At 47.9% G+C, this 24,893-nt stretch overlaps 2 protein-coding genes across 5 annotated transcripts in view; one reads left to right on the top strand and one right to left on the bottom strand.

Annotated features, from left to right (window-relative positions):
• SZRD1 (SUZ RNA binding domain containing 1) lies at window positions 1-22,912 on the top strand. Of its 4 annotated transcripts, none has more exons than XM_084875395.1 (4): window positions 16-136; window positions 16,609-16,658; window positions 18,437-18,688; window positions 19,845-22,912. In XM_084875395.1, the coding sequence occupies exons 1-4, from the start codon at window positions 86-88 to the stop codon at window positions 19,945-19,947; spliced, it is 456 nt and encodes a 151-aa protein (XP_084731521.1). In that variant the 5' UTR covers window positions 16-85; the 3' UTR covers window positions 19,948-22,912. The 4 variants fall into 4 exon arrangements, with proteins under 4 accessions (XP_084731522.1, XP_084731523.1, XP_084731521.1 ...); XM_084875394.1 differs by having other exon boundaries at window positions 17-136; window positions 18,434-18,688; XM_084875396.1 differs by lacking the exon at window positions 16,609-16,658 and having other exon boundaries at window positions 1-136; window positions 18,434-18,688.
• SPATA21 (spermatogenesis associated 21) overlaps window positions 20,383-24,893 on the bottom strand; it is a 36,358-nt gene continuing 31,847 nt past the window's right edge. The window contains exon 13 of the mRNA XM_084875400.1: window positions 20,383-24,385. Within this exon, the coding sequence (XP_084731526.1) occupies window positions 24,162-24,385 (224 nt within the window). The 3' untranslated portion in view covers window positions 20,383-24,161. The remainder of the gene's footprint in view (window positions 24,386-24,893) is intronic.

Raw genomic sequence — 24,893 nt, 5'->3', positions numbered from 1 at the left:
CTTGCGTGCTGGCGCCCGCGACGGATGCGCGTATCAGGGCGCAGGCGCGGGGAGGGGGTTGGGAGGAGGGGAAGCGGCGAGTAAGATGGAAGATGAGGAGGTCGCTGAGAGCTGGGAGGAGGCGGCAGACAGCGGGGTAAGGAGTAGCCGCCGCCCTGGGGCTGGGCCGGGAGGGACCCGGCGTGAAGGAAGCCTCCAGGGACTGGGTCTGAGGCTGGTTATCCCCGGGGAAGGGCCCCACACGCCGGGCCCCGGGTGGTGGAGAGGTCCCCGGTCTCTTGAGCTCTGCGAAGGCCTCTTAAAGGGGCCACGTTCCATTTCTCCCTCCACCTTTGCCCGGTGCGCTTCCTTCCGTCCCCAGGCGTGCGCGTCACTCGGGGCGCCCCGCACGCCACCCAAGACCTCTTTTCTGGGCCCCCGCACCCTCTGGCTCGCCTGAGCCCTTTTGACCCTTCCCATCCCGTCGGACTCTCGCCTGGGGCACCATTTTAAAGTTCACGTGTTTGGATGAGGAGCGACACTGTGTGTCGTGGTGGGGCAGAGGGGGTGGCGGTGTGCGGACCGGGGCGGCATGCGGGGCAGGAACGGAAACAGTCTATGGGCCCCTCAACTCTACTGAAATCCCCCACTGCTCTGCGCTCTCCGCCTCGGTGGGCGAGTGTGGGTTTTTTTTTCTTTTAGTTTTACTCTGAGATCCGGTTGCTGGCAGGTCTCCCCAGGGGACTCCGCCCGAAAGACCCTAAGCCCAGCCCGTCTCCCCGGGGACCCAGCCAACGATCTGAGCCAGGAGGGAGTGTGCTCGCCGGGGTCGAAGGGGGTGGGGGGTGCGATGTACAATGTAAAGTAGCCGCATTCCAGGGGAAAGAAGGGGAAAATAGCGTTCGTCTTGCTTTGGGGAGTTTTGATTTACTCCCAGAAGCTGTAGGAAAGTAGCTTCTTATCCCAAGCCGGAACCGTCTAATTCTATTAGGTTCCTGATTAATCTGGTCTTTTTCAGAGTTTGTGGTTTCGTGGTGACCCTCGGGAACATGGGGAGATGCCTTTTTTTGGCCTCCTCGTGTTTGTGTCTGTTCAGTGCTGGCTCGAGTGACACATACCTTATAGGTTTCCTAGTTGGGAGAAGGGCGTGGAGAGCCGAGCGAGCGTGCGAGGGCAGAACAGACTGGGTTTTCCTCTCGCAAGTGCCTTTCAGGGCGCTTGTCAGCTCGGGAAGAGGCCAAGAGAATGACCCTCGCAGCAGTGGGTGTATCCGGGAATGTTGAAACTTGGCTTTGAAGGTTTTTTTTTTCTCTGGCGGTTCAGCATTTCTCTCAGGGTGTGTGTTTGTCCACTTAGCATGATTGAGAATTTGAAGAATTAATTCGTTCCCAAAGTATTTGGTACAGTTCTTACGGACCGACTATCTTTCTTGGATTTTGTCTTGAGTGAGGAGAGCAGTTGAAAGATTCTATAGGGAGCAGCAGGTGACATCTGGGGGTTTATTCAATGAGCAAACATTTTTGAGTGCCTGCCGTGTGCTAGGCAGTGTGTGTGCTGAGCAGTGACTTTGTGCCAGAGAATGCAAAATTTCCGGTAGAGGCATCTATTGCCTACCACTAATACGAGTGAATCATTCAGGCACCCCTCGTGCCAGCCCTCTGCAGAAAAGCTTGGCCTACATTTTGAGTGTGACTCAAATGATAAATTTCTTGAGCATCTTAGCCTTTCTTTATTTTTCTTCATCTATTTTGAAGGGACATGTATTTCTCATATTAAAGGTGCAAGAAAACGGAAAACAAAAGCGAATGAAGGGTTCAGAGGGTGGGGGTTACTTTAGTTTTCAGAATGGGTAAGTCAGCTAGCCCAGTACTGCATTTTACAGCTAAACAAGCCCCAGAGATGTAAGGTTTAACTTAAAATTTTCTGCTTGTCCAGTATTCTTTCTACTATGTTTTAACTTTAGTAAAACGCTTTAAAAGTTCTAGATACAGCCCTAGCCGGTTTGGCTCAGTGGATAGAGCGTCGGCCTGCTGACTCAAAGATCCCATGTTCGATTTCAGTCAGGGGCATGTACCTTGGTTGCGGGCACATCCCCTGTAGGAGGTGTGTAGGAGGAAGTTGATGGATGTTTCTCTCTCATCGATGTTTCTAGCTCTCTATCCCTCTCCCTTCCTCTCTGTGGAAAATCAATAAAATATATATATTTTTTAAAAAGTTCTAGGTACAGAGATGGAACCCAAACTTTGCATTATTATTGAGCAGTAACTACCAAAATGCAAGATCCCTTATCTGTTATTTAAGTGAACCATTGCAACAATCTGTAGAGGCACTATTCTCCTTTTTTTTAAAAAAAAATATTGATGAGAGAGAAACACATTGATTTGTAGTTCCACTTATTTATGCATTCATTGGTTGGTTCTTGCATGTGCCCTGACCAGAGATCAAACCTACAACCTTGACATAAGGGGATAACGCTCTAAGCAACTGAGCTAATGCACCAGGGGCCGTTATCCTCCTTTTATAAACAAGTAAACTGAGTTTAGGCAGAAACCTGTCTTGCTCAAGGTCACACAGCTAATGAGTAGGGTAGCTGGGATTTGACCCCAAACCTGTCTTACTCAAAAGCTGGTTTTGTTCTCTAGTATTTTGCTGCCTGGGAACCTGGGGAAGACTTGGGAGTTGGGCATTAACTTTTTTTAAAATATATATATATATATCTTTATTGATTTCAGAGAGGAAGGGAGAGGGGAAGAGATAGAAACATCAATGATGAGAATCACCGATCGGCTATCTCCAGCATGCCCCACACTGGAGACTGAGCCCACAACTGGGGCATGTGCCCTTGACTGGAATCAAACCTGAGACCCTACAGTCTGGAGGCTGATGCTCTATCCACTGAGCCAAACCAGCCAGGGCTTAACTTTCATTTTTAATGTGTTTACTTCAGATTTATATTTGAAGGCTCTCTCTTTTTTAATTTTTATCAATTTTAGAAAGAGGAAGGGAAAAGAAAAGAGAAACATCAATAAGCTTCCTCCTGCATGCCCCCTACTCAGGATCTAGCCTGAAACCTGGGCTTGTGCCCTGACTAAGAATCAAACTGGCGACCTTTTGGTGCATTGGATAATGCTCAACTAACTGAGCGACACTGGCCAGGGCTGAGGGCTCTCTTGAATTTAATTCCCTTTTCAAAATTCACAAAGAGTCTTATAAATGTGCACTTTAGAAGGAGAGGAGCCTGGGAGACGGGGTGGGGGTTGTGGGGGAGCACTGTCCCCATCGCTGGGAAACCAACTGCTTATTACATGTCTTTCAGTTGCATGTTTAATCTTAGCTTCAGGTTACCTTATCTCTCAATTGATATATGGTAATGAACATTAAGTTTGCAAATACAAAACAAAACAACAACACAACAATAACAAAAACCTCATCCCTGGCAGGTATATGCACTGAAAGGTTGCTGGTTCAATTCCCAGACAGGGCACATGCTCAGATAGCGGGCTCTATCCCCAGTAGGGGCTGTACAGAGGCAACCAATCGATGTTTCTCTCATTCCTCCTCCCTTCCTCTCTCTCTAAAAATCAATAAAAATATTTTTTAAAAACCAAACCTGAGTGGCAAGAGGACTAGCAAATGAGAGTTGTTAACTAATTTTTTATTTTATTTTATTCTCACATGAGAATATGGTGTGTTTTTTTAAAATATGTTTTTATTGATTTTTAGAGAGAGGGGAAGGGAGAGGGGAGAGAGAAACATCAAGGATGAGAGAGAAACAGCATTGATTAGCTGCCTCCTGCAAGCCCCATACTGGGGATTGAGCCCACAAGTGGGGTATGTGCCCTGACCAGAACTCTTGGTTCATGGGTTGATGGGGATCGAACCCACAACCTACCTAGCTATGTGCCCTGACTGGAAATCAAACTAGCAACTTTTTGGTATACAGTATGATGTTCCAACCAACTGAGCCCACCTAGCCAGGGCTGCTCACTAATTCTTCAAGTGAACATTCAAACTTTATGAAATCTGGAGACAGTTCTAACCCTTGAAAATAGAGGCTTTTGGTGATCCTTGTCCTTCACACAAAAATGTTGACATTATGTTAGAATTTCTCTTTTGTCAGGACATGTGAGGTCATTGTTTCCTGCATATCTTCAGAATGCTCAGTTTAGTACTATTGTGTCATTCCAGGAAGACTAAATTTGAGAAACACCTAAAATATTATGTAAATAGGCAGCTTTTGCTTTTAGTTAGTATGGTGAATGCTTATCTAGTATAAAATTGTGCCTTTACCTGTTTCCTTCCAAGGAGTTACATCCCAATCAAAGGACAATTCAAGAAATATAACTTAGGCCCTGGCCAGTGTTGCTCAGTGGATAGAGCGTCAGTCTGTGGACCAAAGGGTCCCAGGTTTGATTTTGGTCAAGGGCACATGCTCAGATTGTGGGCTTGATCCCTAGTAGGGGCCATGCAGGAGGCAGATGATCAATGATTCTCTCATATCATTGATGTTTCTCTCTTCCCCTCCTTTCCTCTCTGAAATCAATGAAATTATTTTTTAAAGGAGGGAAAAAAGGAAATATAACTTAGGAAATGCTTCTTTAAAAAATATACTGCCTTTGGGAAAAATGCAAATTTAAAATTGAGTTAATATTGATTCTAACTCTAAATTGTGTCCTTTATCTTAAGCACATCTCAGGGGACAAACAGCATTTTGTAATTGGGAGGTACCTTTGTGCGTACCTCCAAAATTGTATCAGCAGTTTGCTCTGTTTCTGTTGGCTTGAAGCTTTATAATAAATATCTTGTTTCCTAGTCCATCTTGTTGGTAATGAGATAACCCAGTCCTAGAGGAAGGCAGGTGATACTTAAATGAAATTGGATTAGTAGTTATTGTAAAGCATTTCCTTGCATCTCAATAGTTGCATTTTATTCTTTTTCACAAAGGTAAGTTAGGTAGCAATTAGAAGATCTAAAGTAAGTTAAAGGATGACCAGTCTTTTGGACTAAGAATTCAAATTTACTTTCTGCCTTCAGTGAGCCAGTCAGCTGAACTTTACCCCATCGTGGTATCGGTGTAAGCCTGTAGAGGGTGTCAGTAAACATTGCATACCTACTGTGTACCAGGCACAGTCTAGTGGAAGACGCATAGATGGGGTTCCATGGCGGGGATCTTGTAGAGAAGGTGTTGTCTAAACTAAGATTGAAAGGACCAGTTGAATTAAGCAGTATTAAGTTTGGGAGGAGCAGGTAGAGCTAGGGCCAATGCCTACATAAGCTAGGAGGCAGTGAGAGAAAAGAATGCCGCATTGGGAGAGCTACAGTATTTCCTTCTGGCTGGAGGGCAGGGTGTTGGCAGGGCTGAGTGGAAAGAGATGAGGCCAGAGAGGTATGCAGGGCCGGATTGGGAAGGCCCTCCTTGTACTTGGTTCTGTGGAGCTTGGGCTTTTCCTGAAAGCAGAGGGGGAACTTTGAAGGCTTTTTTATTTTTATTTTTTATTTTTAAAAAATATTTTATTGTGCCGAAGCCGGTTTGGCTCAGTGGTAGAGCGTCTGTCTGCGAAATGAAAGGTCCCAGGTTCGATTCCGGTCAAGGGCATGTACATTGGTTGCGGGCACATCCCTGGTAGGGGGTGTGCAAGAGGCAGCTGGTCGATGTTTCTCTCTCATCGACATTTCTAGCTCTCTATCTCTCTCCCTTCCTCTCTAAAAAATCAATAAAATATATTTTTAAAAATATTTTATTGATTTCAGAGAGGAAGGGAGAGAGAAACATCAGTGATAAGAGAGAATCATTGATCGTCTGCCTCCTGCATACCTCCACTGGGAATCTAGCCTGCAACCTGGGCATGTGCCCTTGACGGAATCAAATCCAGTGCCCTTTAGTCCACAGGCCGATGCTCTATCCACTGAGCCAAACCGGCTAGGGCTTTCTTTTTCTTTTTTAAAGCAAAGTGGTGATACAGTTAGATTTTAATGTAAGAGATAAGAACTTTGATTTACTTCTCTTTCTTTGGGGAAGAGGCTGTTCTCCCTGAAGTAGGGCTACAACTACACTGTGAGCATGGACCTGTGATCCAAGAGGTTACAGTTCAATTCCCAGTCACTGCCTGTAACTACTGTTTTGTTGTTTATTATGGAATGTGGCTGTGGGTAGTGGGCTATTAACAGTTAAATTTCAGGGCTACCTGGTGCTGATTTCTTTGTGCCTGTCTTTGTAGTAAAGAAGGTACTACTTAAGCTTTGTGATCTGAAAGCACAAATCCTGAAGGAGCCCTTTCTAAACTATTCCTGGTTCTTTGGGGGAAGATCTAGTGTTAGGGACTGTGAAGTCCTCAGAGGAGGCTTTCTGTAAAGCGTTGGCCCCTTTAGACAAGGTTGTGTTAAGCAGTCTGTCCCTGGAAAAAGATCTGTTTTACTGTGATTTCAAAGAAAGGAGGATAATGGCTTTTCACTAGTAACTCCTCAGCTCTTTTCATTGAGGCTGCATGGGGGGGCCTGTTCCCAGCATGCTCTGACTGTTCAAGAGAGCTCCATGGTTGCTGTGAAATTTGGGCAATCACAAGCCTTCTTGCTTTTCCTTCTGTAACAGGAGAGTACTTTTTAGTGGATTGATTTAAAACTTTTGGTAAAATTCTGCAAGAGAAAAGGTGCTCTGATGACTTCAACATACTCTTTCTTTTCACCCCTACACTGTGGTGCCCTCCCTTCCCCGCCCCTGCCACACACACATACACACACACAGCTAAAGGGCAGTTTCTGGCTGTATCAGGTAGCTAGCCTTCACAGGGTGTAGTGTGTTCTTTCCTGCATACTTTCCCCACAGGAATAGAAAATTTTCCCTGTCGGGACAACTACTGACTTGTTGGTTTTCTAGGAGATTAAGTTGAGCTACTATATCTATGGCCAAAATGCAGAATGAACTGGTTTTTTTAAAAGTAGTAACTAGAGATTTCTCTTCCCAAGTGTTTTAGAGAGCCAAATTCCGACCCCTCACGTTTGGCCTTCTTGGCTTATAAAAGCATTTGTGACCCTCTAAAGGGCAGTTGCTTCTGCTATCTACCCTGTTTCCCCGAAAATAAGACAGTGTCTTATATTAATTTTTTCTCCCAAAGTTGCGCTAGGTCTTATTTTCAGGGGATGTCTTATCTTTCCATGCGCTAGGTCTTATTTTTGGAGGATGACTTATTTTTGGGGAAACACGGTAGTTGCACATCTCACAGGTAAATGGACATTGCCCATAAGCATGCAAGCTCCCAAATCCTACTGGCCCTTTTTTGTTTGTTTGTTTATTTTTATTGATTTAAGAAAGGAAGGGAGAGGGAGAGAGAGATGGAAACATCAATCAGCTGCCTCCTGCACACCCCACACTGGGGATCAAGCCCTCAATAAGGACATGTGTCCTGACAGGGAATTGACCTGTAACCTCCTGGTTCATAGGTCCATGCTCAACCACAAAGCCACACCGGCTAAGCCCACAGGCCTTTTTCAGATGGCATCTGGAGGGCTCATTATAGGCCAGGTAGACTGCAGTTTTACATTCCTTATCCATTCAGTCTCAGTTGTCTGTGTAATTGGGGTGTAGGTTCTTTTACTCACCTTTAGGAGAGGAAATCACAAGAAGTATCGCAGCCCTGGCTGTTGGCTTCACTCTTAGGGACCTTTTGGATAGTTTGTTTACCTTTGCTTCTCAGCAGACAATTAATTACACAGTTAAGTGCTTGGATGCTTAGTTATTAGTTCCTTTGAAGTATTATTTGTTTCTCTTAGGATTAAGCCTGACCCCCTGCTTCTGTAGCCTGGATGATGAACTGATTAAGTTTTGCGTCTCTTGAGGAACTTGAACTCAAGAGCCAAAAGGACAGTGCTGCTGTTAGTTGTAATGTAAGAACAGTGACTGCAATCGAGATAGACGCTGATTGAAATCTTGATCATAGATGGGAAATAACTTTTTAACTTCTGGCCAGTGGAAAGAGACAATATAAATAATTTCTGCTCCGCTCTCTTGAGAGGATTTAACAACTCTACTATCTTAGGATCTCTATATCTGTAGTTGCAGACTGGCAGCCCTTGGGTATTTGGCCTAAAGATTTTGGGGGCTTGTTTTTTAAGTATTGAATACCTTTACCTGGATCTCAGTTGCTCTCCTCTCCACTGCAGCCTCCCATTCCCCCACCCCCATGCTACTGTTACCTATTGTGTCTGTTCCGCTGGCTTTTTGGTTATTGGTTTGGCCCTGGAGACATTGTTTGCTGCCCCTGCTGAGTACCTTTGATGACTGCACCCTTGGGTGTTTGAATACCTGGTAGTGACTTTGTTCCATCCCCCAAAGCTGTTTGTCCGTTTCCTATGGGAGAGGAGCCTTGCTGTCTTCATTATAGAAAAGGTAGCAAGGTTACCAATCAGTAACCCTCTTACTCCTCCATGGCCATAGAAATCAGAAGACTAGCCTCAAATGCCAGGTCTGATTTTTGGACAAACAACTGCCTACCTTTCTCTCAGCTTCATTTTCTCATTGTAAAATTGGGTGACTCTGCCTTGCCTGGTGTTGAGAGTTAAATAAAGCATCATTCAAAGGCAGATGTTGCCGCAGAGAGAGCTGTGGCTCTGAGTGTGAGGGCCATTGTTCCCTTGCTCCCCGTTCACTGACAGTGTGGGTACGGCCTCTGTCAGTTAGGGCGGGAAGTTCCTAAAACTGGCTGAAGGCTAATCTACTGTTTCTTCTAAGAGTTGTATTACTTAGTATTGGATGATAACCAAAAGGGGAAAAACTAATGAACCTGAAGAAAGAGGAGCCCCATTAGACTTTACCCCTTATTTTATTCCAAAGGTACTGCTCACCACCATTACTCCTACCCCTGCCTGCTCTGCTTCTTGTTTGTTTGTTTAGTCTCACCTGAGAATATTTTTGCATTGATTTTTAGAGAGATTGGGAATGAGGGACAATGGGAGTCGGGGGGAGAGAGAAAGAGAGAGGTCAATGTAAGAGAGACTCACCAATTGGTTGCCTCCCGAACGTGCCCCAACCGGGGCTGAAGATCGAATCTGCAACCCAGGTACATGCCCTTGATTGGAAATCTAACCCGTGACCCTTCGGTGCAAGAGCCGACACTCTAACCACTGGGCAATACTGGCCAGGCATGCTCACTTTTTTTTCTTTTTTTTTTCCTTTTTCATATATTTTTATTGCTTTCAGGGAGGAAGGGAGAGGGAGAGATGAAAATATCAATGATGAGAGAGAATCATTGACTGGCTGCCTCCAGCATGCCCTCTACTGGGGATTAAGCCTGTACCTAGGCACATGCCCTTGATCAGAATCAAACCTGGGACATTTCAGTTACAGGCTGATGCTCTATCCACCGAGCCAAACCAGCCAGGGGAACTTCTTTAAGGTAAAGTTGGCTGTATGGATTCCCTGCCTCATGGAGACCCTTTGAAGAGTCACTCAAAGCAGAACAATACATTGTCTCAAAATGGCAGCTACAAAGTTTTTGAGGCCCTCCAGCCTAGTATACATCTAAATTATTAAGAATTGTATCCTGTGGGTACTCTTCAGATTTAAGATCTGGACTTTAGATTTCAGCTCCGTTGTGGTCTGCTACTGCGATAGTCCTCCTTCGGAACCTTGGTCTGAGCTGTGACAGGTTGGTGCTGTTGTCAGCCTTTATCCTACCTTATCCATTCCTGTGGCCACCCCCAGCCACTCTTCCTGAATGCCTTTGCTTTCTCCTTTTGAGGTTTAGGGTTCGTTTCTGTTGCTTACTAGTTGAGAGGCTTTAGGAAAATCACTTAACTTCAGAGCACGCTGCAAGGCTGCTGTTTAGCCCATGGGTTGTGGTGAGGATTAGAGGTGGTAAAGGAAGGACACATGTCTCTGGCAGGTACTTGGAGAATGTTGCTGCCACCACCATTGCTGAGAAATTCCTCAGGCAGCCTTAGCTCTTATTCTGACTATGAGTAGTGTCTCTGATTTCAGACCCAGATAGATCAAGTTTATATTCTGGCTTCACAAAGATTGCTTTCTAGTGATTAAAGATGCACAATAAATAATAATGTTTTATTTATTTATATATCTATGATAATAAAAGGGTAATTTGCAAATTGGTCAGGACACCCTCACAGAATCGACCTAACAGCAGGCTGTATGGGGTGACCAGGCAGCAGGGGTCCACTTAGGGGCGATCAGGCCAACAGGCAGAGGCAGTTAGGGGTGATCAGGCTGGCAGGGGAGCAGTAACTGGGCGATCAGGCAGGCAGGCAGTTGAGCAGTTAGGAGCCAGTGGTCCTGGATTGTGAGTGGAATGTCTGACTGCCAGTTTAGGCTCGATCCTGTCGGACATCCCCTGAGGGGTCCTTCCCACCCCCACACACACGAATTTCGTGTACTGGGCCTCTAGAATACATATATACATACATACATACATACATACATACAACGCACACCCACACACACAATGCAAAAAAATAAAGCCGATTAAGGGCATGTAAAATGACTGGTAGGGGTGCCATTTGTGTAAAAAAAAAAAGGGGGGGGGGTCTGAGAAGGCCTCTCAAATAAAGATAGGCAAAGCAACCTGGAGGAAGTGAGAGTGAAAGCTGTGCAGAAGCTGGCGGAAGTACATTCAGGCAGAAGGAGCTGCCAGGGCAAAGGCTCTCGGACTGGAGCATGCTTGTTTTATCTGAGGAACAGTGGGGGCCAATATGATGGGGTGAATTTTATTTTATTAAATTTACCTGAGTTATAAAAAAGAGGTTCCTAGCTGGTTTAGCTCAGTGGCTAGAGTGTTGGTCCAAGGACTGAAGGGTCCTTTTTTGATTCCAGTCAAGGGCATGTGCTTCAGTTGCAGGTTTCACCCCCAGCCCTGGTTGGGGCATATGCTGAAGGCAACCAATCAGTGTGTCTCTTTCCCTCCCTTTCACTCTCTACAAAAATCAATGGAAAAAGATCCTCAACAACAAAATTAACAATAAAATGTATAAAGAAATAGGTGAAATCAATTAAAATTTTTATTTAAAAATTATTTTTATTGATTTTAGAGAGGAAGGGAGAGGGAGAGATAGAAACATCAATGAGGATAAAGAGTCATTGATTGGCTGCCTCCTGCACACCCCACACTGGGGATCCAGCCCGCTAGGCAGGCATGTGCCCTGGCCAGGAATTGAACCGTGACTCCTAGTTCATAGGTCGACGCTCAACCACTGAGCTACACCAGCCAAACGGGATCTCCAAATCCCAGCCAGATGCGTGGTATGGGAGACATACGTACTTCGCTGGGGAGACTGCTCTCCCAGGAGACCCTGTCACAAGCAATCCTGTAGCCAAGGGAATTGGCTGCTGATGTCCTGCCTAAGACTTAGAGCCATTAGGACCAGCATGGGCACTACCTGCTATGGTGGAGTTCAGGGCCAAGCTGTGTTGGAAGTTATTTCTGTCTTCTATTGCTTCACAGGATCTTCTTTTTTTTAAGTATGTTTTTATTGATTTCGGAGAGAACGGGAAAAGGAAAGAGAGAGAGAAACATCTCTGATGAGAGAATCATTGATCAGCTGCCTCCTGCACGCCCTCCACTGGGGATTGAGCCCCCAACCCAGGCATGATCAGGAATCCAACCATGGCACTCAACCACTGAGTGATACTTGCCTGTTACTTTTTTCTAAAATGGTGGCATTGTGTTCATCAGGACCTGTCAGGCTCTGGCTCTGAGGGCACCCTTGTTCTACTCTCAGGGTTCCTGTTTCTTCTGCAGAGCCCCTTCTTGTAGATGTGTGCTTCCCAATCTGGGAGAGCTGGACCAGGCCGTATGAGCCTGTGGGACATCGTGGTTCACAGCGCAAGACGATTCCCTATTCCTTGAGTTTGAGAGGAAAATCAGAAAATGTCATCTTCTGAATTGCAAACTGACAAAGGCAAATTATCTGAGAAAAGTTACTAGTAACTATTGCTGATAAAAAGGGGTTCTTTTCTAACTCAGCTGGTGCCTCTTAGGCTTCCATTCACTACAAGAAGACGGATTCTTAGAAGTCTGTTAGTTGCATTGGTGACCAGAGGATTCTGGTTTACAGAGAGGAGTGTGATGGTGGAGCAGGACTTTGCTCCTTCGGCACCATGCGGAGCAGGCAGCCGCAGGTCAGCTCCCACCCCCACCCCCACCCCAGTGTAACAGGTGCAGGTGTAGGTTTGTTCACTCTGTCTCTTGTGAGTTTGGCTAGTTTGCATCATTCGTTCCCCAGAGCTTCGTCACCCCTGTGGGAACTGATAAAATCTGTTTCTTGAACGTTCAGGTCTGGACAGAGCATCTGTGATGGTGCTGTGCTTGCTGTAATTTGCACCAAGGCCTATTCTCTCCTTTGCCTTTCTTATCCCCTCTCCCCTTTTTACCTTTTTTTTTCCTTCCGCATCCATCTCTTGCTGTTACAGGAGAGATCCTGTCATTGTAATCTGCCTGCCCTTGCAGATACATTCCTATTCTCTGTCTCCTTTGTTCTTCTTGAAGCCGGTGGCTATGTTACAAATGAGGCTGTTTGAGGTGTCCCCTACCTTGCTCTTCCCTTATGCTTCTGCCCCCTAACTTTCTGCCAGAGGCTCACACAAGCATCATCACTGCAAGTCTAAGGTCACCAGCAGCCAGTGGAGCTGTGCTTTTTCCTCCGGTGAGTTGAATTTGTAGATATCGACATCTGATTTCATTCACCTGTGGCTGTGGCCTCTCCTTTCCTCCGCAAGGTACTTCATGATACCCTGCCTCCACTCTTTCCTCTGGTTTCGCTTTTCCCTCTCATATCAAGAAGTACACCTCTCATTTTTGTAGAGGAATAGCCCCACGGGGCTATACCTATGTTTAACAACAGGTCTTCTGTTTAGGGTTTTGACCCAAAGAAAGGCGGCCACCCACTTACCGAAGCACAGAGCACCTCTTCACTTCTGCAGCGTCTCAGCGCTACTTGGCAAAAAACCAAGAATCTTCCCAGGAGAAGCCCTAGGAAATCAAACTGTTTTAGCACCTTGCCTCAGATGTGCTTATGCCCTAACACTTGCCTTGTGCCCTGTGACCCTCAGAGCAGAGTCAAAGAGTGATGAGCTTATGATTTCTTTCACTAGCCATGGAGGTTCAGCTTCCAACACAGGAGCAGCCTTGACCTTGAGCTGGGGCTCTGTGCATCCTTGTCAAAGGAGAAGATGCCCTTAGATAGTAAGATTCCTTGGTGGGGCCCACATCTAGATGCTTCCTCACGAAACATGGAGGACTGTTTAATTCCGTTGGACGGTTTGCCTCTCTGGAGAAGACGGGTATTCTTGTAGTGCACACTGTGGGAGAGTTTCAGCTGGACCCAGTTCTTCAGAGAACACGTCTGAGAGCATTTCGTATCCAAGTAGAGAATGGACTGACTCATGATACCTGGATAGACTCCAGAGCGAGAGGCAGTGCCCGCTCCGCTGCTGGCAGAGCACTCCCTCTCCTGCTTGGAACGCCCTGAGCTCGCTGGTATCCAGTGACCATGTGGAGATGGCAGGATCAGCTTTCCGCCGAAAGCCGTTGGGTTTATATCCCACTCTAATCTGATGGAAGAATTCCTCAGCTCTGATAACCTGCCCTGTCTGACGGGTAGGAGTTTGATGGGAGTGTTAGTTATTGGAGTGCCGGGGGGCAGTGTGGAATTCAGGGGAGAGGAGGGGGCGAGGATCAGTGGCCTTACCAGCATTTCCATGGATTTGAGAAATTGTGAGTACGCAGCAGCATCGGGTAGGGCTCCAGAGACTTTAGTTCCTTGACCTCCCTGAGCCATATTACCCTCATCTGACAAACATAAAAGCTACAGAGTTGGTGTGAGCAGAAAACGAGTGTTTGGGGAAGTGCATGCTAACCATAAAGCATCATGTTGACATAAGGCATTGTTTTTAAAGCCGATAGTTTTAGATTACATGCCGGATGCTGGGCATGTTCTAGTGTGGGGACAGAGGCACATTTACTTAGACACGGCCCATCTGCCCTCTTGAAGGACTTTTCTCCACCCGGGCTCCATTTCCTGGGTCTGGGCAGATTCCCTATTTTCCCTGGGACCTTAGAGAGGAAACGTGGATGAGGCCCCCAAATTGAGCTAATGTAATGTGTGTTTTACCACAGTTAAAAAAAAATCAGCTAATGCCTTAGGCCCATTTGCCTCTATGTCTTATTTGGCCCACATAGTGATATGAAAGCAAGAGTTCATGTAACAAAGTTTAAAATTTTAGAGCTTTCCCATAAAAATCTTGATAGGTTTCTCCTAAAATAGCAGAGCGAGTGCTCGTTGGTGCCTTTGTAGCTAGCTCCTTCCCTTCCCCACTGTGCTCCCTACACGTGGAGATTGGTACCTGGCTGGCTTGTGGAGGCGTTTGGCTTTAACTGGGTTTGAAGATATCTAAGGGAATCTAAATCCCACAGATGGAAAACTTTGCATTTACGGTGGAGGAACTTGAATAGGCAGTGTCCTTTTTAGATTGGAGCAAAATAATACATTGTGAAACTTTTAAAACCATAAGTTATTTGTGGTAAACCTTGAAAAGCCCTTAAAAGGTAATGGACATTAGACTAACCTGAGACAATATTTAGTTAGGCAATATCACTGGTATTAATTTTTGAAAAAAACTTAGAGTTACAGTTCTGATAGACTGTGCTATGGCATAGATTTTCTTTGAGTGTCTGTCAGTTCACAGAAAACATCAGGTCACCCTTGACTCTAGGCCCCCTTTTTTCATTCTGTCACTGGGTACCCACCTTGTGTTACAAGTTTGAGTGAGAGGTTTTCATTCTAGAGTTTTCCTAGCCAGAGAGTTCATCGTGCCCTCAGAATATAGTCTGCTGTGCTTGCCTAAATATATTTGGGGTCTTTCAAAAATTTTAAACAACTCAACACCAATCAAAATGAGTATCATTGTCAGATTGGATTTAAGTCTAGGTTCATGTTGTTCATAGGAGACAAGAATAAGGACATTGGAAACATGAAAACTAAAAGAGAAACACATGTTTCAGGGGAATACTAAACAATAGAAAATGGGCATAGCTTTATTGATATTAAACAATAGATTTATTTATTTTTAGAGAGAGAAACATTGACTTGTTGTTCCACTTATTTATGCATTCATAAATAAGTGGGGGTCGAGCCTGCAACATTGGTGTATCGATCGGGTCAATGAGCTACCCAGCCTAGGCCTAAACAATAGATTTTAAGGCAAAAAATGATCACTTCATAATAATAAACTGTTTAATTTACTAGAAAGAATAATTCCTGGTTCTTCCCATAGTCAGAAGTTCAAACAAACTAGTAAGAATTTAGAAGATTTGAACCATACAGTTAACCAGCTTGAACTGCTCCCATAACTGCAGAATACAGTCATTCTCAGGACACATAGAGCATATGGGCCATTCACTGGGCCCTGAGGTGATCTCAGCAAATTTCAAAGACTTTATACTAAGGCGGTGATTCTTAAATTTTGCAAGTAATACACGCCTTTGAAAAGCCCATGTATCTTACAAGTTAGGGTTTGTGGAACTCAGCACTGACATTTGGGACCGGGTAATTCTTTGCTGAGGGGCTGTTCTCTCTATTATAGGATTTTAACAGCATCCCTAGCCTCTGTCCACTAGATGCCAGAGGTACCTCCCTTCTCACAGTGACAACCCAAAATGTCTCCAGACATTGCCAATGTCCCTTGATGGGCACTATCAACCTCGGTGGAGAATTACTGTTACAGATCTTCTCTCCAGAGAAATACATCCTTTTGCATACAGTTTCTTCCCTCTCCAATACCTATGGTCTTGCCCCCCACTGAAGATAGTTTAGTTGGGACGTTTTGTAAGAAAAAGCAGCAAATCTTCCAAGGAGCCTCTGCTCTTTCCACAGCTTCCAGTGTGTGTAGGCTTCATGGGGTTCCTGGTGCTGAGGGTCTGGGGCTTGAGACTGCCATTGAGTTCCACAGACTTTACGCTTCTGTTTTGTTCTAGGCCTTTTGCTAGGTGCTAATTACAAATCATTCAAATCCATGACAGTGAAAATAATTATAAAATGAGATACACGAAGGAATGAAAAAAGGAGAACTTACCTCTGAGGAGCAGGCAATTTAACTACATGGGATCAGAGACCGTACAAAGGAGAGGTGGACAGCCAAGCTGGGTTTTGCAGGATAAAAAGAAGTTTGTAAGGGGGAGGACATTGCAGGCAGGTGGACCAGCACCCTAGGACCTGGGGGTTGTAAGAGCTCAGCTTTGCTGTGGTGTAAAAAAGAAACGAAAGATAAAAGGTGTGGGTGAGGTGTGCTTAGGAGCCTGGACTTGATCGGTCAAGTAGTTGAAGTATTTTAAGTGGGGAAGTGACACAACCAGACGTGTTGAGAAGTTGATTTGAGTGGCTCTGTGAAGGACAGCTGGGAGGTCAGAAGATCAGCTGGAGGCAATGCAAAGAACCCAGCTGAATACCGAGGTCTAGCACTCTCTGCGGCTGTGGGAATGGAGAGTCAGGTCCCCAAACCCGAGTTTAGTAAAGGGACATAATTATGTCCCTGGCCAGAGGGCACTGCCCTTAGCTCTGAAAATAAAGGCATAAGTTTTTATTTGAGAGAGATTTTTTCCACTTTTTATATACATCTTTTTCCTCTAGGAAATAGACAGACGGTTGGAAAAAAAACTGAAGATCACACAAAAGGAGAGGTAAGGCTACTGTCTGGTTTGAGGACTCACGCTCTCTGCATTTGAGAGCTGGGCAGTCAGTGGTGTTCTCCAGCTGGCTCTAGGGTTAGCAGGTCAGGCTCTTGGACAGTGGATCCTTCCCTCAAGGATACGGTGGCTTGAGGTTTTGATGGAAGTGGGGAGGTGACAAGTCAGAAGACTTGGGTTTAGGCCTGGCTCTGCTCCCAATTGCTCTGGTGTTTGGGACAAGTCTGTCCCTTCCTCCTGCCCCGCAGCCTGAACATCAGTTTCTTTCTCTGTGCCGTAAGGAGGTTGGACAGATCATCTCTCTGGGCCTCTGTGACTTGCTGGCTCGGGGCATTACGGGGGCATCCTGGAAGGAAAGATTCTCAGGACTTCTTAGACCTTGAAGGGTAGCTTCATCGCCCAGCTTCAAAGCGAGGGCAGTGGGTTTTCAAAGCAGGTGAAGGTGGACTTCAGCAGTCTGTCTGTGGGCTTAGGTAACCTGCCAGCTTCCCACAGGGACACGTGACAGGAAAGAGGAAGAGAGGGCCTCTCTGGACTTGCCTAATGGGCTACAAGATGTTCCCCGGGGAACCCCCCTGGAGTGCCCACCTGCCTTCCCAACAGCTTCCCTGGTCCCCTTCCCCTCAGATCAGATTGCTGGCTCCTGTCCGTCTGCTCATCTCAGCAGCTACACTAACACCCGGCTACAGTCCCCTGGCCTTGCCATTCCTGTCCTGCCAGGACTTATTTTAGTTCCCCTGACAGCAGCTGAGTTCCTCCAGTGCCTACCCCTCCTGACAATCAAGAGTCTACGGACAGCCCCCTGTGGGCTCTTTGGTTCTGAAGAGAAGAAGCTAGTTGACTGCTCTGGGGAGGATCTTTGTGGCTGTTAAGGGGTGGCCATTCCTGCTTGGATCCCTTTTCCCCTGTGGCTTTTGTTTCTTTTCCTTCCTTGTTGTTTTCCTCCTCTCCTTGTGGACACATCGCCTGATGTGCACATCCACCAGCCTTGGACAATGCCTCCCCTTTGAGCACTGCCAAGCACTGTTTCTAGGATCGTCCTTCGCCCCACCCCGCCGCGTGCAGCAGACCAGAGCCCTGGTGAGGGAGGTGTCTGCTCAGAAGCCTTCTGAAGAGGTGATCCAGTTGTTTGGTGTTAGCTTGTCTTTGGGAGGCACGAGTCACTTACCGGAAGGCTGAGGCAGTGTGGTGAATCCTGTCTCGGTGCCAGGCAGGGATGGCGGAGCGGGCTCCTTGGTAGTGTGGTTTGAGCACGTGCTGGAAGACCTTGCTGGTAAACATTTTGCTGACCCCAAAGCCTGAGGGGCTCCCACCACACCAGCCTGGTACACTCTGATCTCTGTAGGGAAGTTGGGATTTTAACAGAAGTGACTGGATTCTGGGCCTGAAATATTTTGCCACAGGAACCATGTAGTGGTTGATGTAATTGTAATGAACAGGGATAGAAGTCCACGAAAATGAGATGGTGTTCCAGCCCTCTCTGCCTGGGGTTAGGGCTCAGGAGCAGACCTGTGGATTGTGCGAGCTTATGGCAAGGTTGCTCTTTGAGAAACTTCTTGAGGAGTGAGAATTCTAATGTCTGGTCAAGAGACCAGAGAATAATGAATAGAAATAGGAGGTGAAAAAAAGTAAAAATAAAAAATAAAAAACGGGGTGGGGGGTGGAATAGGAGGTGTAGGAGGAGGAAAGTGATGGGGTGGGTGTGGGACATGGATGGGGCCTCTTTAATCAAGAATAGGAGTTGTGAAGCTGTGTTTGCTCTTTGTCAGCAGGAAATCCAAATCTCCTCCCAAAGTGCCCATTGTGATTCAGGACGATAGCCTTCCCACCGGTCCCCCCCCTCAGATCCGCATCCTCAAGAGGCCCACCAGCAACGGTGTGGTTAGCAGCCCCAACTCCACCAGCAGGCCAGCCCTTCCGGTCAAGTCCCTAGCACAGCGGGAGGCAGAGTACGCAGAAGCCCGGAAGCGGATCCTGGGCAGCGCCAGCCCCGAGGAGGAACAAGAGAAACCCATCCTTGACAGGTGAGTGTAGCTGGCAGGGCTGACTGTGGACCACCCCACCAGGCCACGAGGAGGAGGAGGAGGAGGAGAGAGAGAGCTTGGCTGCAAGTAGATGAATAAAGCAAGCAGAATCAGGTCTGGAACCGTTGCAGCTCTAGCTGTCCACCAGCCCATTGAGCCAGTTCATTGTGCTGCACTGGCTGCCTTACTATTCTGCAAGATTTGAGGATGTGGTGGTTCGCTGGCAGACACCAGGGGACAATGTGGTATGGAGGTTAAAGGCAAGGACTTGGAGTCAAAATCTGCCACTTCTACTTACTTTAGAACTGCTTGATCTCCGTGTCTTCATAGACTAATCTGGAAAATGGAATAATGATAGTACCTGCACGTTGTTGTGCAATTAAATGAGCATAGGGTTCTGAGAACCCTGCCTGGCACAATGGAAAGTGCCCAGTTCCGTGTTTGTTCTCTTCTAGTCCTCATAATAACCCATGATGGTTTCTCTGAGGTCCTAGAAATTGTACTTGTTACCTCCTAATAAAGCAGTATTTGTTCAAACAATCTCTAACTTTGAGAGACCTTCTTGGGCTTGATAATCTGGCACTTGAACTAATCTGTATACCTTCTTTCTATCCTGAGGCTCCATTGTCTCTCCTCTAACTGTTCACTTGGCACAAAGAAAACGTCCATTTCCTTTAGTCTTTCACATTAATGTCAGTCACCCATTAACCACGTGATTTGCAGAGAAGCAGGAGGGAAGCAATGGCAGGTGCTGGCTCACTGTTGAGCTTTGGGTTAGGAGTCTTTACCTTGACCCAATGCTCTGGAAAATCTGTGCTTATTTTTCTGGGGGGAGGGGAGGGTACTGTCCATGGTCACTGCCTCTGGACAGCTTGGCCCTTGAGCATTCCCCCTGCCTCCAGATGAATGATGGTGAGCCAGACCCGGGGGACAAGTGCTACAGGCTCCAGAGGTGGTCAGGGGCCACCTGCCCCATTTAGGAGCTTTCCAGCCCGGAGGTGCTCTGAGTCCACTTGCCATGGAATCAAGCTCAGGAGCCAGAGTTGGCTAATAGCCGCTGTGACTTCTGTCCCAGCTGCAGGGGTGGTTGGTTTTAAGACTTGGAGTCCTCTTTTCAACCCTTTCTCAGGCCTCCCTCTGATCTTCTTCCCTTCAGGCCAACCAGGATCTCCCAACCCGAAGACAGCAGGCAGCCCAATAATGTGATCAGACAGCCCTTGGGTCCTGATGGGTCACAAGGCTTCAAACAGCGCAGATAAATGTGGGCAAGAAAGAATGCTGCCGCCGTCACCACCTCCTGGGTCGTCCGCCATGGGTCACACTGCCGTGGCAGACAACTGGACTTGAGCAGAGGGAAGGACCTGATTAACTTGCACTGTGATCCCCTTTGCTCCTCCCACTGTGACCTTGAACCCCATGCACTGTGACCTCCCCCTTGCCCCCTTTCCCACTGTGATTGACATGTCTACAAGGGCTGTCCCAAGTCAATGGAAAGGGAAAGGATGGGGGTTAGGGGACTTAAGAGTAGAGAGTCAGACAGTGCCACTTGGCCACTTGGGGTAAAGCCAGTGCCAGCAATAACAGTTTATCATGCTCATTAATTTGGGATTTCAAAACAAATGAGAACTCCCATCCACCCACCTCCAAGTGCATGTCGTCGTCACTTAAAAGCAAGTTCCATTTGAAAATTATCCTTTCTTTTTTTTTTTTTTCTTCCTATTTTTGTTTGTTTATACAAATATCTGATTTGCAAGAAAAAGTGCATGGTAAGGGTTTTTAGCAGTTTAATGAATTTTTAATTAAGAAAGGGTAGTTTGGTAGTCTACTTAAAAATGTTTCTGGGAAACGTACTAGAAACATTAACCAATAGGTTTTTGGTGAGCTTAGCTTCTGTATTCCTACTGCCGCCCAGAAAAGGGGCAGGGCTCTGTAGCCGCCAGGACAGACGAGCACCCCATGCCTATACCTCCCTCCCCCCAGCTAAGTCCCAGGGCATCATGGCCCTACCTGGAGACTGGGCTCGTTCTATAGGCTCAGAGAGCCTGGGGAGGGTGCCAACCCCACCTCTAGTATTTTGGGAGACGGGGAAAGTGAACAGACTTTCCCTTCCCAAGCCCCTCAGGGTGGTTCCCTACCAGCCAGGCTTGCTCCTTCGAGAAGAGAGCAGGGAGTGAGACTGCACTCCTGAGCTTAGAAGTCAATGATGCGAGGCTTGCTCAGTATTTTGCTGTCAGCACAAGGAAAGCCAGGAGAGTCTGGCTCCAGGGCTCAGCCTCCTGCCTCGTGTGGTCAGAAGGTGTGTGTGGAGTGCCATCTCCAGGGATGGCATCAGCTCGGTAACTATAGCTGGTACATTTCCTTTGTGAAATCACTGCCTTGGGAGCAGACCATTCTGAACACATACGGGAAAAGACAAGCTGTGCATTGCAGATGGGTGATGACAGGCTGATTCCCCATGGTCCTAGGCCGCCCTTCACGCTTTTTCCGGAGCAAAGCCCTGGAATAAAGGCAGTTTCCCCTCTCCCTGGAGCCTAGGGATTTGCTTTGGCTCCTTGAGGTGGAAGAGACTAAGAGGGCAGCTGACCAGAGCAGCTGTGTGTGTGTGTACAGTCTGGCCCTCAGGCTTTCTCTGGTCTCTCCTGTTGCACTGCGCCTTATCCCCCAGCTAGCCAGACAGCCTTCCACTCAGTGGATGAGTTTAGAGTGGTGGGTGTGATGTTTTTGTGATTAGGGCAGCTTGTGGTGGCCAAAGTGCAAGCTAGGTTTTGGAGTCCCACTCTACCTTTGTTCATTTGGCTCTTGGCCTTGCCCTGAGGGAATGTAGGCTAGGCTCAGCACGCCATGTTCCACTACATTTTGCCCTTAGAAGGAAGGGCCAGCTGTCAGTTGAATCAGCAACTAGTCCGCAGCACAGTTTTGTAACTGTGTGAAGCCAGGAAGTTGTCTGAGCGGAGCTGGAACAGAGCTTCAGTCAGTAAGAACCTACAGGTGGTTGAGTTGTGACCGTAGACTATTCTGGCAGGGAATTACCTCCAGGTGTGGGCAAGGGAGAAGGTTGATTGCTGTCTTTCTAGTTCCACTGCCCTGACCAAGTATCCTCATTCTAAATATGTAGTGTCCATCCCTCCTGTAATAGTGGTTTCTGGCCCAAAGTGAGACTATCCTTTCAGATGGAGAAGGGCCAGAGGTAGGCCAGATGGAAATGATTGCCCAGCCATTGGGACGATCTGTTCTTGCCTCCTCCCCTAATGGAGCCAGAGGGAAGACTGGCTGATGGGTGTCTGTGGATTGAGGATCTAGTAGGGACTGGTGCTCCCACCTCCTCTGGCCAAAGATGGGGCTCTGCCCACTGTGTGCCTGTACCTCCTTGGCTTCCCAGATGGAGAGGTAGCAAATTTTTTAAAACGAAAAACAAAAACAGTGAACTGTTGTGTTGGGGGAGGTGGGAAGGGAGATGGGAGAACGGTTTGGGGTGTGTGTGTGTGTGTGTGCGCGTGTGTGTGTGTTGGTAGCTATAACTTTCCTTAAGTGCTTTTTTTTTTTTTTTTTTTTTTTTTTTTTTAACTTTTTTAAGTAAGCTGCGGGCTTTGGCTTAGAAAACCCCAGGGGGGTGTGGGGGGCAGAAACCTGAGGCTGCTGCCCCTTTATCTGCCTTCATGGTACTGTCCCCTTCCCCCAGCTCCTCCCTGACCCCATGAGCCAGGCCTCAGACCTTCCAGCTAACTGCTTCCCATGAGCCACTACTCTGTTGTCAGCCTATAACCAAAGGAGCTGGGGGTCTGGGCCTGGTGACCAACCCTTCTCAGCCCACTCAATCAGGGTGCTCCCCACCTGCAGGCAGGAGGCAACACCCTATCTGCTACCATCAACCCCTTCCAGAGCCCACTGCCCCGCCCTGCCCTGCCCAGTCCAGCCATACCCTGCTCTGCCCCATCTGGGGGTGCTCTGCTCAGGGATGGGCCGGCAGGGCTACCCCATCCTCCCTGCTAAGCAGAGACTCTGGAAACCTCTGGGGTCCTGTTCTCTGGCCATGTGATTCCAAGGGTGCACACGGGCCCCTTGGGTGTCTGAACAGAAGGGCATGGGAGGGAGGGCTGCACCCCTGCAGTCCTGCTCTGCTGATCTAGCGGGCAGCTGCCCACCCCACCCCGCCCCGCGGGCTCCTGAGTCGGCAGATTAAGCATTTTATAAATTGTATTTTAAATACATGTTTTAAACTTGTCAGAGCCTTGTCCTCATTTCAGTCCCTGGCCTCCTAACTTCTTGCTGTGGCTGCTGCTTTAACCACTGGAGCTACCTCCGCTCCGTCCCAAGGAGGGGCTCGCTCTCTGTTAGAGAAGTAGGTCTGAGGTGGTGAGTGTATTGGGGGTACGGATCCACTCCCTCAAGCTCCCAGGGCAGGGGACCCCTTATCCCCGGGGCCCTGTTGGTGGGAACATGGGCAAGGCCCTTCCTCTCTTCCATGGGTCCGCCCCTTTCCGGGGTGGAGTCTTTTCCAGGTACTCTCCTATGTTCACCATTCCTTTTGAGCAAGGAGAGACAGTTCCTGCCCGTGGGGGGCTCCTAATCCAAAAGGAAAGCCTCAGCTGAGGAAAATCCCAGCTTTGTCCTTCGAGAGTACACATAAGATCAAGACTTTGCACCCAGGGCCACGTCTAGCCAGAGCCCCAACCCTGGGCAGGGTTTTGAGGTACATCTTGCTTCAGGGACTGCCAAGCCTGAGGGAGGCTGTGGCCCTGTGCCCCGAGAGCCCAGTGGAGGGGTGGGAACCCGGGTGGGGGCCTTCCCTGGCACCAGGAAGCAGGTGAGTGCCCAGAGGGCAGGGCCCAGCACCAGGCCCAAAGGCTGAGGTTCTTGGTGTTTATTGGCTTACCAGGCCACAAAAGCAAAATCCAGCTGCGGTCCCTGCCCGATGACCTATCTGCCTGCAGGTCTTAACAGCTGTCCAGAGTCAGGACTCCGTAGGGTCAGTGGGTTCGAGCTGGCACAGAGCTGAGCCACTTGCGGCCGTCGGAGCTGTGTTCCCTAGGGAGAAGGGTGGAGGAGATGCTCCATCTCCATGTGCCCAAGGAGAGAGGACGCCTTCGCGGGGAAGTGGTGAGCGGACAGTCAGGCTCGGGCCTGACTCCGAGTCCAGATCGCTGGAAGGGGCATGCTGCCGGGGACACTTCCCTCTCCCCAGATGCTAAGTCTGTTTCCTGCTACTCCTAACATGGAGCCAGACTTGGGCAAAGGACTGGGTGTTAAACCTCCTGATGAGAAAGGCAGGCAGTGCCAGTCTTAATAGAAAGACGGTGTGTACCCCTGAGTCCTAGGCACAGGAAGGCATAAGTAGGTACCATGACTCATGAATAATCCACTTGGTGCACAGGCCTTCAACAAAGGTTCGTTCCCCTCACCCCCCCTTTCTCTTTTTTCCTCCCTGGAGCAACAGTCTCCCAGGCATCACTTCTTAGAAGGATGTATTCTTGGGTCAGGCCAAGGGCCTAGGAAGGAAGGAGGTGGATGGGCCTGGCAGGGGCCCCAGCCCTTCGGGCACCCACCTGCTTCCTTGAGATCCTGTCTGGAGGTAGAGGCTATGGATGTCAGGGCTCGGGTTGGTGGGGGTGCACTGGTTCCGACCTACCATCTTCTTGTCCAGCCTCGGGCAGAGTGGGATGCAGGGCACCTGGGCGTAGGGGCTCTGCAGGTTGGCAGCTGGCGAGGGAGGAGGTGACAAGAGAGGGGGATGTTTCAGAATACACCCAGCCTTGGGAGGCAGGCAGACCCAGGGAGATCCTGACTTTGCTACATGAGCTGGCTGGGTTTGGGCAAATTACCTCTCCAGGCCTCTATGTAGGCTGGAGATGATAGTGGTACCCACCTCACAGAGGATGATGAGGATTAAAGGGGTAGTACATGCAAAGCATTCAGCTAAAAGCTGAGCACTGCGGAGGGCTAATAACAGCTGAAAAAAGCAGGTGTCTTGCATTGGGTCCTGGCAAAGTCTGATAGGCACACTCTAGACTCTGAAAAGCTCCTAGCCCATCACCTGGCACACAGTAGGAATCTAATGGTACCTACTATTATGGGGAGGCCACCTTGCCCAGTGAAAAGAGCACAGGTGTTGTAGTCAGAGCTGGTATAAACTCCCCTGACATATTGGATGTGGGGCCTTGGGCAAGTTCCTTAAACTTACCCAGTTTCAGTTGTCTGTAAAATAGGG

This window comes from Pipistrellus hanaki (assembly GCF_964339955.1).
Source record: "Pipistrellus hanaki genome assembly, chromosome: 2".
Classification (NCBI taxonomy): Eukaryota; Metazoa; Chordata; class Mammalia; order Chiroptera; family Vespertilionidae; genus Pipistrellus; species Pipistrellus hanaki.
The sequence above is the reverse complement of the archived record's forward strand: the minus strand, read 5'-3'. Positions and strand labels throughout refer to the sequence as shown.

What these genes read in the sequence shown, in the direction of transcription:
- SZRD1 (XM_084875394.1), top strand. Translation starts at nt 86, where the DNA reads ATGGAAGATGAGGAGGTCGCTGAGAGCTGGGAGGAGGCGGCAGACAGC. An exon ending in AGGAGGCGGCAGACAGCGGG is followed by an intron (nt 137 to 16,608) that starts GTAAGGAGTAGC and finishes TTTTTCCTCTAG; the next exon opens with GAAATAGACAGACGGTTGGA. An exon ending in AAGATCACACAAAAGGAGAG is followed by an intron (nt 16,659 to 18,433) that starts GTAAGGCTACTG and finishes GCTCTTTGTCAG; the next exon opens with CAGGAAATCCAAATCTCCTC.